General features: G+C 39.1%; 1 protein-coding gene across 1 annotated transcript in view; it reads right to left on the minus strand.

Annotated features, from left to right (window-relative positions):
• A1CF (APOBEC1 complementation factor) overlaps positions 1 to 14,642 on the minus strand; it is a 78,559-nt gene that overhangs the window by 18,654 nt on the left and 45,263 nt on the right. Inside the window, exons 4-6 of the mRNA XM_090278039.1 lie at positions 12,965 to 13,095; positions 7,517 to 7,755; positions 1,868 to 2,032 (exon numbers count right to left, since the gene is read on the minus strand). Of these exons, the coding sequence (XP_090134165.1) occupies positions 1,868 to 2,032; positions 7,517 to 7,755; positions 12,965 to 13,095 (535 nt within the window). The remainder of the gene's footprint in view (positions 1 to 1,867; positions 2,033 to 7,516; positions 7,756 to 12,964; positions 13,096 to 14,642) is intronic.

The raw sequence follows: 14,642 nt of genomic DNA on the forward strand, positions 1-14,642 counted from the left end.
GTCATTCCTAGTAATCATCTGGAACTCCTGCCACACACATAGTACACTTGTTAGCTCCTCCCACAGTGCCTGGCATGTAGGAGCTACTAAAGTAATGACAGTTAAATGAAGGAGTGAATGGAGTAAGGATGGGGCATGGGTATCACAGAGTTGATAAGAACAAGCTCTTAACCAGACCTGGATTCAAATTTGATATTTGCCACTTGTTAGCTGTATGATCCCGGGGCAAGTTGCTTAATTGCTCCAGGTCTTAGTTTTCTAATCTAGAAAATAATTTAAGTAATAAAGTAACCTACATCATAGGGTTGTTGTGATGAATAAATGACACATGCTGTGAAAGTGCCTCCTGCAATGCCTGGCACATAGTGAGTCAGTCCATCATTGGCAGCCTCTGCATTAGTTATGGGTTTATAGCTAGTGGCATGGAACCACACCATATACTACTGTGGCTGGGAAGGCAGAGTTCCTGAAGGCTGGAAACAGTCGAATCTCTAGTGAATCTTTAAAAAGGGAGAAATGACATTCTTACTAATTATGCTGAGAACAAATTAGTTTATTCTGTTAGACCTGACACAGCACCCAGAATTGGAAACAGGCAACATGACTATGTGATGTGAATATCCTCAGGCAGTTTTAACATGATGGCATCATGGCCCATGTTTATCAACTACCTAGGGAGTTACTGCCCAGAGACAGAAAAATTCTCATTTATGGAAAGCTGTTACCACGGTGATAAACTTAGGCTAGAGCATGTTCCAAGACACACTAATCCCACAAGATGGTCTGCCAAGAAATGGGATCCCAATATTTGGGAAATCCAGCATCCTTCATTTCTTCTTTTGGAGACTTTCAAAGTCTATTAGAATGGTAAGGACTGTGATAAGTCCCACTATTGAAAAATATCTGTTTAATTTTGTTGAATCTGGTGTTTACAAACTTATTTGACTATGGACCCCTTTAATCAGTAACATCTGTTAATAGTTTGTAGAAATAATGTTCTACAGAACTGGCTTTGGGAAATGCTTGTTTGGACATTGTATCTTGAAATGTTTTACCTGTCTTAGTGTTGTAGTTCCTTTATGAGAGATAAGAGATGGAGAATCAGTTGCATGACTTAAGATTGACACTGAAAAGTATGGATACAATGAGCAGCAAATTATCCCCCTCCACCTACCCTTTATTCCTTTCCCTTCCTCTTCACCCAAATGAGTTTCCTACAATTAACTGTCATCTACTTATGTACCTGAAGTCACAATCATATTCCATGAGACCAGTGGTTCTCAAATGGAGGCACTTTTGCCCTCGATGGTAAAGTTGACAAATGTCTGGAGATAGTTTTGGTTATTATATCTTGGGGGTTGCTACTGGCATCTAGTGGGGAAAGGCCTGGATGCTGTTAAAAATCTTATAATGCATAGAACAGACAACCACAACCAAAAATTATCCAGCCACAAATGTTAAGAATACTTAGGGTGAGAAACCCTGCCTTAGTCTAGTCTATAGATATGGCCCCATATTCCTTAATACAGTAAATATTTATTGAGCATCTACTATGTCCCAGGCACAGAGACAGGAGCGGAAGACAATAAGATTAAAAATAATTCATGAAATGTATAGTTTAGTGAAAGAAATATGTATTCATTAAGTAATTACACAGATAAATGTAAAATTACAATATTGATAAATGTTGTAGGACCACATGTGCCTATTTTGTAACCAAAAGGTAGGAATATAGTTTTTGCAGTTTGCATGCAATTATGACAATGATAAATGAAAGCTATCCTATTTAAAGTTATGAAAGTCATCATAAGTATAAGTATTTTTAAAGTACATTTTGAAAAAACTAGTCTTCTATGGTATGTCTTACCTGGTTTAATATTGTTGAATTCTTTTTCAATCATTTCTTCAGAGGTAGACAGCATTAGATTTCTAACATACAGGATTTTGACTGAAGACATTGTGTCTTCATCAACTTCTACTTCTGGTTCTGCCCAGTCTACTGCAATAGGATGTCCCCATAATTGAATTCTTCCTGTTGAAAAGAATCAAAAGTATAATTAATTAAATAGAAATCAGGATAATATTATTTCAGTTCTGATTGAGGACCTTTTAAATTAAACCGAACTTTGAGACCTTGATTGAACAAGAAGAGCAATGTTAAAAAAGGTGATTATTGACTTTAAGAGACATTCCAAAAAAATGTAGGAGCTGGCTAGAAGGGAGTTCTGTATGAGAAGTGGCTTATTATAATGACTGAGTATAAAAGGAACTAGGATGTGGTTTGAAACTGAACAGAAATGAGGCAGCAATGGGCATGTTTGGGTCTTAGAACACCTTCAACAGGGTGAAGGTAGTTGTTGGAGGTGAGAAGGCAGAAGGGGAGAAAGGAAAATAATGGATTTAGGGCCCTCACATCAAGTCTGACTTCACAAAACATTAGAAGAGTCACTAGGAAGTCCTGCTGCTGTTGTTGGAATCTGTGTGGCCAGGTGCCACCACTGAGCTGTCCAAAAAATGGTGCATGGATAGGGTTGGGTCCGGCTCAGGCTCCACTAGCCTGTTCTCTATTTCACTTGGCAAGGGCTCTGATCCCTGTCTCCCCTCCTAGTTCTCTCTCTTTCAGAACATGCACAACTTGGGAATCTGGAGAAAAACAATTTTTTAATCCAAATTAAGAAGTCAAAGAGCAATGGAAGCATCTATAATGAGAAACAGAATTCTTCTTTAAAAGATAGTTGTTATCCATGACTATATATATTTTTGTATTCCTATAAGTTGCAGTTTACCGAGTATCTTGCACTATACTGTGTGTTTCCCATATGCTATCTCAGTACCTTCTCACAGCCACTCTGCCGGGAGGGGAATGACTTTCTCAATTGTATAGAAGAGGAAATGAGCTTTCAAGAAGATAGCTCGCCCAGACCTGTTTCACGTCTCCACCGCTTCTGTTATTACTCACCCCCCACACAGCACAGATCCATGCTGAAACAATGCAAGGAGGGTAAGGGTCAGCTCAATTTCAAATCTGATCAAAAACCTTGTTTGTTTTATATTAGCTGTTATAGAACAAGCTATAGCCTGGAAACAATAAAAAGCTTGAGGGAACAAAATCAGAAATTCTCAGTATTGGTAAAGGTTTAGTTGTTTAATTATTACATATGCAAGGTGGTTGTTTTCAATCAAAATGCATCTTTTTATTCTTTGAAAAGTAGTCAGTGAAAGCAGCTGTGGCATTGACATTCTAAGACCCCCAAAATAGACTCATCCTAATAAGTTAGCTGATCCTAGAGACTCTGTCTCTTGCTACCCCATCTAGCTAGGTACCTTGTTCTGCATTGCTTTCCATAAAATAGTTTTTTTAAAAAAAATTACTTTCTTCCTTCACTCCCCTCCTCTTCCCTTCTACTCCTTCCCTTCCTTTATCTTCAATTCCTTGTGTTTTCCTTCTCTTCCTGTTCCATGCTTTACACAGACTTTGCTGTTTGTATTATCCCAAGATCCCTAGGACTTACAGGTGACTCTGATTGCTATATCCTGGTGGTTCTCAGCTTTGGCCTCACACTGAAAGAGCTTTAAAAAAATACTGAAACCGGGGTTCCACTCAGTGATGTGCTGGATCCAGTTCCTATCTACTTGCAAGAATAGATTGTTAAACTTTCCGAATTGTGTGAGCCAGTTGATATCACCTTGGTAGCTTGAAATTAGACTCAGGGGCATTGTTAATACCATGGAAGCTGGCAAATTAGGCCTTCTGGTTTTCTCCTGGGAGCTGGCTGTTAAAGATTTACCAGCTCATCACTGACCCTTGGACTCTCCTGCGCAATTCTGATATAAGTGGTCTGGGCCTCAGGACTCTTATAAGCATCTCAGTTCATTCTGATATGCACCAAGGTTAAGAAACACTGTTTTGTACACTGGCTTTTTCGCCTTCCCAGACCAAGGTTAAGTGATCTATGAGCCTAAAGATTTGCCAAAGGCTAAAATGGAGAGAAGGGAGAGGACACAGGAAGCAGCGATTTCCACAAACATCCCTGGGGAAGTCAGTGCTGCAGAGTGATTTAGGAACATAGGCTTTGAAATCAGACAAGTTCAAATATCAGATCGGTGATCCTGGCTAGGTAACATGACCTTTCTAAGCATCAATTTCCTCATCTGTAAAACTGGGATAATAAAAATACTTCCTTATTAGGGCTGTTATGAAGACAACAAAAGAAGATAATGCATATAAGGGACTTAATTTATCACTTTAAAATGATAATTCAGTAATGCATATATGTATATACACATTAAATATATATGTGTGTGTGTGTATTCATGTATGTATAGTTTCCTCAGAATATGTACTCTGAGTGCAATGGTTGAGTATCATTTTTTAGAATCGCTCATGTTATTTAGAAGAGAGCAAGGTATGTTGTAGATGCTTAATAAATATTTCCATACAGAGTGGTCCCAAAGTGGTCCTATTTACCTCCCATGCAGACAAATGTCCAGCATTAGTTGATAGATTTAGCAGTGGATCAACAAATTTGGCTGCGCAATAGAATCATCTGGAAAACTTAAAACATCAGTGCCTTGACTCTGTAACCCAGAGAAGCAGATTCAATTGATTGGAAGTTGATTTATGTATTCATAGTGTTTAAAAACCTCCTCGGTGTTTCAAGTTTGCAGCTCATGATGAATAATAATCATTGCTTTAGACTTGTAGTCTCAGGAGCAGTAGAATCCTGGGAACTTGTTACAAATGCAAATAATCAGGCCCCACACCAGACCTACTGAATCAGGAATGCTGGGGGTAGGCCTAGCCATCTGCCAGAGCAAGCCCTCCAGGTGGCTCTGATACAGGCTGACCACTGTGAGAACCTTTTCATGAGCATCTTCAGTATTCTCTGATAATCTCTGAATAGAATGCAACAATTTGCTCTGTACATATCTCAGCAAAGATGCATCTTGTCAAATAAGAACTGCCACTGTTAACAGGAGGTGGGTGGCTGGGGAACCAATAGATCACTTTAGGCCACAATTTCCTCTGTCTCCATGTCTGGATCAATTCAGAAGGAAAAGCTTCTTGTAGGCCTTACTTACCTTACCATGTTTCTTAAGGGTCTCTTTAGTCTTTAAAATTAGAAACCCTTTGTTATTGTTGAATGTGAGGTGGGGTAATAGAGTGTCCAAATGGATACTAAATGTTATTTTCAGGCCTCAGGAGAAATGAAACCATTTGCTGAGGCTGGTTTATTCACCACCCGGCCTCATTTTGTTGTTAATCTGCTGATAAGCCAGTCTGACTAAAATCCAGCTGAATGAACCACAACTCAGCTGAGGCCAATTTAAAAGGCCACGGGCAAGGGGTGCTGCCTGGGTCATGATGAAGATGGCTAGTGGCTGGGGAGAGTGAGGTAGCGTCCATATTCCTGGATTCCGGACGGAGACTGCAGGGGAAAGTCAGGACCCTGAGTGGAAGGAAGCATAGCAAAGTGCTTGAGAACTTCTGAAGCCCAGCTGCTCAGCCCTGCCCAGCCTTGTCCGCTCAACTCAGGTAAAGACAGAAGCTCTTTCTCGGGGCTCAACATGCTGTGTTTTTGTTGAAGAGAGGGGAAGCTGATGAGAAGTTCTGATTCTCCAGGAACACTGGTTGTCTGCCCCCTGAAAACTTTCTCCCATTCTGGATTCTCTTTCACTCTCTTCCTCCCCCAACCCCAGAATCATTGTACATATCTCCCTTTGCAGAAAAGGAAGAATGTGATTAATGGGGACTAGAATAGTGGCAGCCGGTTTCTCAAGCAGTGGCTGAGTTGGGGCTTGGAGCATCTTTAGTCAGCAGAGGGGAATATAGGAGACATTGAGGGGTTTGTCCTGATAGAAAGGAGAGTTTTTATTGGGAAAGAGAAGGTAGAAAATATGGTCTTAAAGGAGTAGGGCAGTGAACGGGAGGCCTTGAGTGGCAAGCTCAGAGGTTTACTCCTCATCTCATATACAGCAAGCAGTCACTGAACACTTTTGAACCCATGAGTAAGTGACACAATTCAACCTATCAACAGATAGAGATCAAATTCCTACTGTTTGCAAGAATTTGTTGAAAGGACTAATCTCATCATGATGTTGAGGATGGAGTAGGCAGAGGCTGAGGTATATCCCAGGGAGAGCAGAACTGGAAGTGTGGAAACCTTGGGAAAAAAAATCTAAGATGGGGAGAGTATCCATGTTAGATTATTAAAAATTCCCTGAGAACAGGATGGATATGAGGGACTGTTCAATGGCAGAATTGTTAGTGTTGAAGAAGAGAGAAGAGAATAGCAAAATACTAAGTTCAGGTCACTGGAAGGTTCGATACACCCCGAGAAGGGTTAGTTATTCTATGTAGCTGGGAGTCAGACGACTTGACCAAACAGTAAATGGAAGCTTCAACATTAAATTTATGTGCCTCTCTAAAAGATTTACCAATTTGAGGGCTATCTAATAATATATATGTGTGTATATGTATATTTTTCTAAGCTGCCTTTATGAAAATATTATTACAGAATCTTTTCCAAGCTTAGAACTCAGAAGCCATCTTCCAATTTTGAAAATATCTAGTGTGCTAATCCTACTATTGGTTTGTTTTGTCTTTAAGAATGTGTACAAGGGCAAGATAAATCCAGGTGTTTTGGTTATTTTGTGGTGGTATTCCCATAATGTTCATGAGAAGAGTTGATTCTGATGTGTCCAGTCTATTATTATGGAAACCATCTTATTTTGATATTCATTTTAATACCTTACTTTGTGTAAATTTTAGCAAATATTTTAGAATGAAGACTTTTCAACAATTTTTCTTAAGTTGATCTGACCGAGGCAGTCTTGGTGTGGAGTTTTTTAAATTTAGGAATTGATGGTTATTGCCCAAATGGGAACTCCCCTGTGATTGCAGGATCTAAAAAATGATGCCTTTCTAAAGGGAGCTATTATTTCTGTTTTTCCAAGTTATGCATAAATTATTAGATACTAGGGAGTAATGATCAAAGTATATCACTTAACTCTCTTTGGGATAATGTATCTTTTGAAAATTTATTATTTCTACATTATAGTGGATAACATACCCTATTTCTAATAAATCTGACAACAACATCTCTATATAAAAATAACTTGATGGATATATTTAATTTTAAGAAAATTCTTTTAAGTATTCATGATAGGATTGCTGGATCTTAAAGTTCTACATTTCTCCAGTGCATGCAAGTTAGACTTAAGGCATAGAATGAATATTTTTCAAAGCCTAGTCTGTGAAAACTTTAGGAAACTTAATTTATTCAGAAATAGATAAGAAGGATAAAGAGTTTAAAACATAAGCAAAGATATAAAGACACCCCCTCTCACCCCCGCCTCAAAAAAAGAAAAAACCCAACAGGACAACAGCAAGCATTTGTTTCCTTTGCGAAGGCACACAGCAGCCTGAGGCAAATGGATGGAGTTGTGGGTGGGGGCAGGCGTGCGGGGTGGGGGTCGGGGGCGACTCAGTTTTGAGCAGCGGGTCGTCGCTAACCTGGTAGAAGTTTCCTCCGGGCCATGGCTGCTGCTCGGTGACTCTGGTATTCCACGAAAGCAAAGCCTCGGTTTTTGGTTTTATCTGCCGCACTTGGGTAGACAATCACATCGACAACTCCTTCGGTTACCTTCTTCATCTCTGATAAGATTTCTTCCCTCTTTTTGGTTTTTGGAATTCCCCCAACAAACAATCGGCAGTTATCCACGCTGGCACAGACCCCTAAGAGACGCCCATTTCTGCAAAAGAGAGCAGAACTTTGATTGGTGGGAATGCGTGCATAACGAAGGTTTAAAACACAAGTTGAGGTGGAGTAAGCCCTGCGCCTGAAATGGCCTACAGCTGTGGGATAGGTAGTCTTGATACCGATTAACTAGTTTTGGAAAGCAGAGGCTGCTTTTGAGAAATTGGAAAATCTGTCAGTATTCGCTCTATACTTTTAAAGAAAAAAAGGTATTTGAAGCTGAGTAGCATCTGCTGTCTTCAGATATGGATTCTCCAGTTGTCAGTTCTTACCCCTCCCTAAAATATTCCTCCTGCTAAGGCCTTTCTATGTGTCCCTGCCTGGCCCTGAGGGTATTTTGAGTTTGCAACCCCTGGTGTTCCTGTTCTTTTTCATCTAAATTGGGAAACTATTCATACATGATTGCTGCTAAAAATAGCCCCTTTTGCTTGAACTTATTTTTATGCATTCTCTTACAGGGTGCCTGTTGGTAGGTGGAGGTGTTATTTCCATTTTACAGATGAAGAACTTGAGACTCCAAGAAATTAAGTGAATTGCTGGATTCTCAGTTCAGTTTCTGTTTCTTCCACTGAGCAAGGTTGTTTAATAGCCAGTTGAAGTACACCTTCGTTGGCAGAGTGTAGATGGATTAAACTTTTCTGAGAAATATTTGGCAAAATGTATCAAAACTCTTATGTGTTCAGAACCTTTGAACAAATAATGCCTCTTCTAAAAGTTAGGATGAGCACCAAGTATTATATATAAGAATATCCATTGTTGTTACCTAACATAGCCTGCGTCCAAATGGAAATGAGCAAAATAACCTAACATATGGGGCTGGTTAGTTATTTCATTTGAGATGTTACTGACTTTGGGGCTGTGTAGTATAGTATATTTGTCACCCTGGTTCTTGCCCACTAAATGCCAGTAGCCACCCAATTACGTCATTGAAAAATGACTCCTCACTTTTCTAAATGTCCCCTACGGTGGACAGTTTGCTGCTGGTTGAGAATCACTAGTTAACAAAAGACATAGTATAGAATGCACCACAGTCGAACATGGTAATGTCTAAGCATATTTACTGGTTTTAAAAAAGCAGTTTCTAATATGCTTCTGGGTAAAAAAAAAAGGTTACAAAATAAGTATGTGAGAAGACTAGTTTGATTAAAACTAGAAAATCCAGAAAGAAAGACAATAAATGTTAATAGTGATTATCTTTGGGCAATGGGGTTATGGAGGAATGGTTTAACTTTTATGACTTTGTAGTTTGCATGTGTGTGTTACAAATCAGGCTGTGTGATTTTTGTAAAAACCCAAAGTTATTAAAAATGGGTCAAGTGCCCTTAACAGAAACCACTTGTTTGTCATGGTTAAAAATGCTCATCCAGATGAATGGGAGACTGCTGAGATTTTGGAACTAGTTAGTGGCTTTTGGATATGTGGCAGGGATCCTGCCCAGAGCTGAGCCACTGTCTTAGTTGCCTACTCTGCTTCTCTGAAGAACCAAGGACCACACATCAGATCTGTGACAGGTCCACCTCCATCGCTCCAGGAATGTGGTGGGTTTTTGTTTGTTTGTTTGTTTGTTTGCAGAGGTAAGCGTTAATAAAGTAATTTTTCATTAAAAAAAGCCACTTGATAAATGCTCTATTCCTAGATATTATTTATTGAAAAATTATTATTTTTGATAGGGATGGTCAGGTATCAGTTACCAGCAGGGGGAGCCTAGAGGCTCTATAGCCTGTTTTTAAATCTGTGTGGTTTGTTAGGCACCTTTCCCAGAAGTGCTTGGAGAAAAAAAGCCATCTCTCAAAAGCTGAGGCACAGCATTAATGTCGCCAGAAGCCAGGCACTTAGAGTATGCTCAGTGAATATTTTATGATAAGAAGGATGCTCTGACAACTGTGGGTCTTTTCTGGTTAGAACCTTATCTATCCCCTGATAAAAGCAAATCAAAGGCTATTGTCTTCTCTACATGAAAGGTTCTCTCAGGCAGGTTCCACTCACCTAAGGCAGAGTAGAGGTAGGTGAGGTTGGCACTGGGGTTTCTATTCTGCTATATCACATTCCATTTATTCTATTCCTTCCTCTTGCAATGGACATCGAACCTGAACTTTGGAGCTTTTGCCACCAACTTCATCTAAATGCTTTGTCCTGTTTCTCCTCTTCCTTCTCTCCCTCCTCCTTCATCACCATCACCATCACTATTGGCAAGCATTTATAGAACATCTGAGATGTTCTTTACATCTGCATTATCTCATTTATTGTTCATAATACCCAATGTAGGTATATTTTTATTTCTGTTTTATAGATAAAGACACTAAAGTTCACACAGAGAATACTTTTTTTTTTTTTATCAGCGACCATAGTGGATTGGTCATACAGTAGTCCCCCCTTATCTGTGGTTCTACTTTGCATGGTTTTCGTTACCTGCAGTCAACCGCAGTCTGAAAATATAAAATGGAAAATTCCAGAAATCAACAATTAGTGAATTTTAAATTGTGTGCTGTTCTGAACAGAGTGATGAAATCTTGTACTGCCTCTCTTCCTTCTGCCTGAATGTGAATCATCCCATAGTGTACCCACCCTGTACATGCGATGTGCCCATTGGTCAAATAATAGCGGTCTGACTCAGTGCATTGCTCATGTTCAAGTAATTATGTTTTACTTAATGAACCCAAAGCCATCCCATAACTTTGATTATAGTATATTGTTATAATTGTTCGCTTTTATTATTAGTTATTGTTGTTACTTTCTTATTGTGCCTGATTTGTAAATTTAGTTATGTATATATAGGAAAAAATAAGGTGTATAGGGTTTAATACTATCTTGTGATTTCAGGCATCCACTGGGGGCCTTGGAACGTATCCTCCACAAATAAGTGGGGGATTTATTGTATTCATTTTTATACCCTGTCTCCTGACAGACCCCAGTAGGTAACTGTGTTAAGTAGATACACCATACCCTACATAGCCAATTCTACATCCACTCAACTTAAACACCAGTTGGCGAATAACCCTTACTGTTAGCATGTCCAGGTTCCATGAAATGCCAACAAATGGGGGTAATTTATAATCCCTGAAACCATGTAACTATAATGTTAAATCTCTATAACCCTTTCCAAAACACTTCACTACCCAGACGGTTTCCTACTCATGATGGTTTAACTTAAAATATTTTTACTTTACAAGCCATATTCATTCAGTACCAACTGGCTGGGCTAAACTATGGTGTTCAGTAGATTAAATGCTTTTTCAACAAATTATGATGAGTTTATTGGGATGTAACCCAACTGTAAGTAGAAGAGCATATGTGTATTTCATATGGTGGGTGCTCAGAAAACACAGGTGGTAATGACAGAACTGATGCTGAAAGAAGCCAGAGGATTTGTCTTCAGGAACCTGTGCGAGACTGCAGAGCTCCTGATCCCCACTCCAGGCTGTCCTCCACGTGCCAGACAGAGCTCTTTTGGATCTCTGGAGGCATGTGTTGGAGGAGAGCCTCCTTTGTATTTTCTCCAAGACTCTGCTCTGGAATCCAACCTTGGGACTGAATGGCTTGGCTACTAGTAGTTGCCAGATCCAATTGATCTTTTGGTGGCCAAGGGGTTTAAGAAAAATGACCCAGTAGCTGATTGAATTACAGAATTACAAGAATAATGCATGACTTGTTTTGGGTCCCTAGAAGGTGAGAGAAAAATAATGGTAGAAAATCCACTCTATCTGTATTCATAAATTCTAAGATTCCATCAGCGTTAAAGTACCACTCTATTTTAGAAAGGAAAATATATGTGAAAAATTCTACCAGAGAATTGATTATATATACTAATATATAGTAGTATTATTGATAATTTAATGACTTACTATGGTGTTTCACACACTGGGCTAAACATGTAAATAAATCTTTATGGTATCCCTACAATAAGACTTGTGAAATACGTATTATTATGTCCACTTTATAGGTGAGGAACCTGAGGCTCAGAGAGGTTAAGTTACTTGTTGGCACTCCAGTGAAGCCTGTCTGATGCCAAAGCTGTGGCCTGTCAGCAGTGGTGCTAAGCTTTCTTCCAGCCAGCTCGGGGCTTCCCTTGAGAAAGGATTCATGTCAGTTCCCTCTCTAAGCGAAGGTTTTAGAACTCAAACAGTTCGTGAAGTTAGCCCTGTGACCAGTTTATGAAAACCAGTTATTGATTGTACAGGGTCAGTTATGGCCTGCAACCCTCCACTAGTACCGTGGTTTGAAATGTTCTCTCTGTTTGGCTCACCTCCAAATTTATGTTCCAACCCTGACCTCTCTTCTGACTCTGAGAGCATACGATCACCTCTTCAACATCTCCCCAAGGACTTGTAATGTACATCTCAAATTGAAGTCGCTCCAGGTAGCACTCTTATGTTTCCTGCTGCTCTCCCAGTTCCTTCCATCTCGATGACACTGTCATGTTCACATGTACCTGGACCAATATCCTAGGTTTCCTCCCTGAATTGTAAATCACCCACACTCTAAACCCAATATTTAGCCAGTCTAACCTACTCAAACTCCAAAATGTATCTCTGATCTGACCCTTTTCACCACCTTCATTACTAACCCCTCGCACAAGCACCGCCATCTCTGGTTTAGCCCATGATTGCTGCAGCGGCCTCACTGGCTTCCCTCGTTGAGTCCTTCCCCTGCTGTCCCCCACTCTTCATCGACAGCCAGAACAGTGCTTTAGAAAGCGTAAGTCTCCTTACATCCCTTCTGTGCTTTCCTCTTTTCATTCGAATAAAATCCAAATTCTTAAACACGGAGTATAAGGATCTCCAACTGCATCAACTTCAGCCCTTCTTTCTTCACCCTGTTCTATCACATTGGCTTGCTTTCTGCCTCTCTAACCACCAGCCTTGTTCTCATTTTGGAATCTTGGCACTTGCTCTTCTTTCTCTAGACTAATCTTTCTCCAGGTATGACAGTCGGGCTGATTCTTTTCATTCAAGTCTCAGGTGAAATTTTACTTTCCCAGAGAATATTTTCTTATATACACCAAGTTAGAGTATATACACTGTATATCTCCTCCCATGACTTTAAACAAAAATTTCATTAAACTGATTTTTCTGAAGAAAAATAACTAACCTTTTTCATTTCTGGTTTTGCTTTCTTTGCATATACTATATTAGATAAACTTTATATAAGAACAAATACTATTGGATTGTCTGATTCACTTTTTATTTAGAAGAGGTGGATCTTACCTAATTTCATAATTATTAAGTTGCTTGATTGCATTCTTGGCTTCCTGTTTATTTGAGAATGTTACAAAGGCATATCCTCTATTGTTGCCATTAAAGTCCATCATCATTCTCATTTCATAAATTTTACCAATCTATAAGCAATAGAAAAAGAGAAATTCATATTTCTACATTTGTACTTCCAAATGAACACACACGCATGCACGCGCAACATTTCCTGATGTCTGTCACAGCCATGTTTGGCATTTGCATCCCAGGTGGAATGGTATGCATATTTTCTTGCTGGGTTCAGACCTATTATCTGACTCATGAACAAAGTCAAGTTAAAAATAAATTGTGTACAAATGGCATTTCAACCTGAGTTAACAGAATATGTTTTTGACAGAGCAAGGCAAATGACCTTTCACCACACAACTATCTGGAGATTTATACAATGTCTTAGGTACCTGAAAACACATTTGTCATCAGAAGTACAATTCCATGATAGATTTGTCCTTTCCCTTTCCACTGGCCTCTGAAGTCTCCTTAGTTTTATCTTTACTTGGTAATACTCTACTGCTGCTATTTAAAAGAAAAATCAGGAACACTAATTTGGAACCTTGCTAAACCGTCTTAGCTGTGTTTTTCCCCACTGTGACATCAAAATGAATACAGAAAATATGTTTCAGAGGATGATCTGGCCAGCCCCGTTATTTTCACAATCTATAGGCTGAAGGTAAATGCCGGTCTTAATACAACTGACCCAGGGCCAGGGCCTCTACCATAAAAGGGTACTGCTCACTAACATTTGGCTACAGCTACTCTAATCTACCTATATACTACTCCCTCCTGATACTCCAGATGTTCTCCAGAAATACAGACTCAGCAGTTCATTAGTGTTGGCTGCTGTAACAGGGTAACTCAAATAGATATGAGGGGCATATGTGGTAAGAAGAGGCATCATTAAGCATATGCTATAACCACGCTGGGTGGTGATCCCTCAACTCAGCCTCATACCACCCCACCCCACCCCAAGGTATTCAGTGAGGGATACCAATTTTTTCAGGGTCATTAGGAAAGAGTTCAAGCATATTACACCTCTGTGTTTCAGGTGTTTCTTGGTGCTCATTTTCAGGTTCACTATAAGATTCTTAGAGGAGTAAATCCTCATAATTTACCCACATGCCAAGTGGGATTGTATGTATAAAATTAGGAGCAGTTCAGAATCTGAACTTGAGTAATGTGAGCACGCGCGCGTGCGCGTATACACACACACACACACACACACACACACAAATGATTTTGGCATTTAGAAAAGAAATAGCTAAATTCTCATTTTTGCTAAATTTTTGAAGAATGTGGTTGTTTAAACACTTGGTAAATTATTGAAAATAACTTTTAATTTTGTATTCCACCTTTAATTTGGGGTTTAGTAACAATACCACTTGGAATTAAAACTGAGGAAGTTTATAACTTAATAATTGTATAATTAGTTTAAAAACCTTCATCATTATATAATTAATTTAGCTGATACGTTAGGGCAGACAAGAAATTCAAACTTATAGTAAAAAATTTCATTCTGAATGAATATGTATAGACACATACTTGAGCTGTGACAAATCTACATATTCTTTTTAGGTAAAAATATTGTACTCACATTAAACATCAAGTTGGAACAATATATATTTTTTAGACAGGTTGT

The sequence above is a fragment of the Furipterus horrens genome, unplaced genomic scaffold (genome assembly GCF_987537825.1).
Source record: "Furipterus horrens unplaced genomic scaffold, mFurHor1.1.pri manual_scaffold_5, whole genome shotgun sequence".
NCBI lineage: Eukaryota > Metazoa > Chordata > Mammalia > Chiroptera > Furipteridae > Furipterus > Furipterus horrens.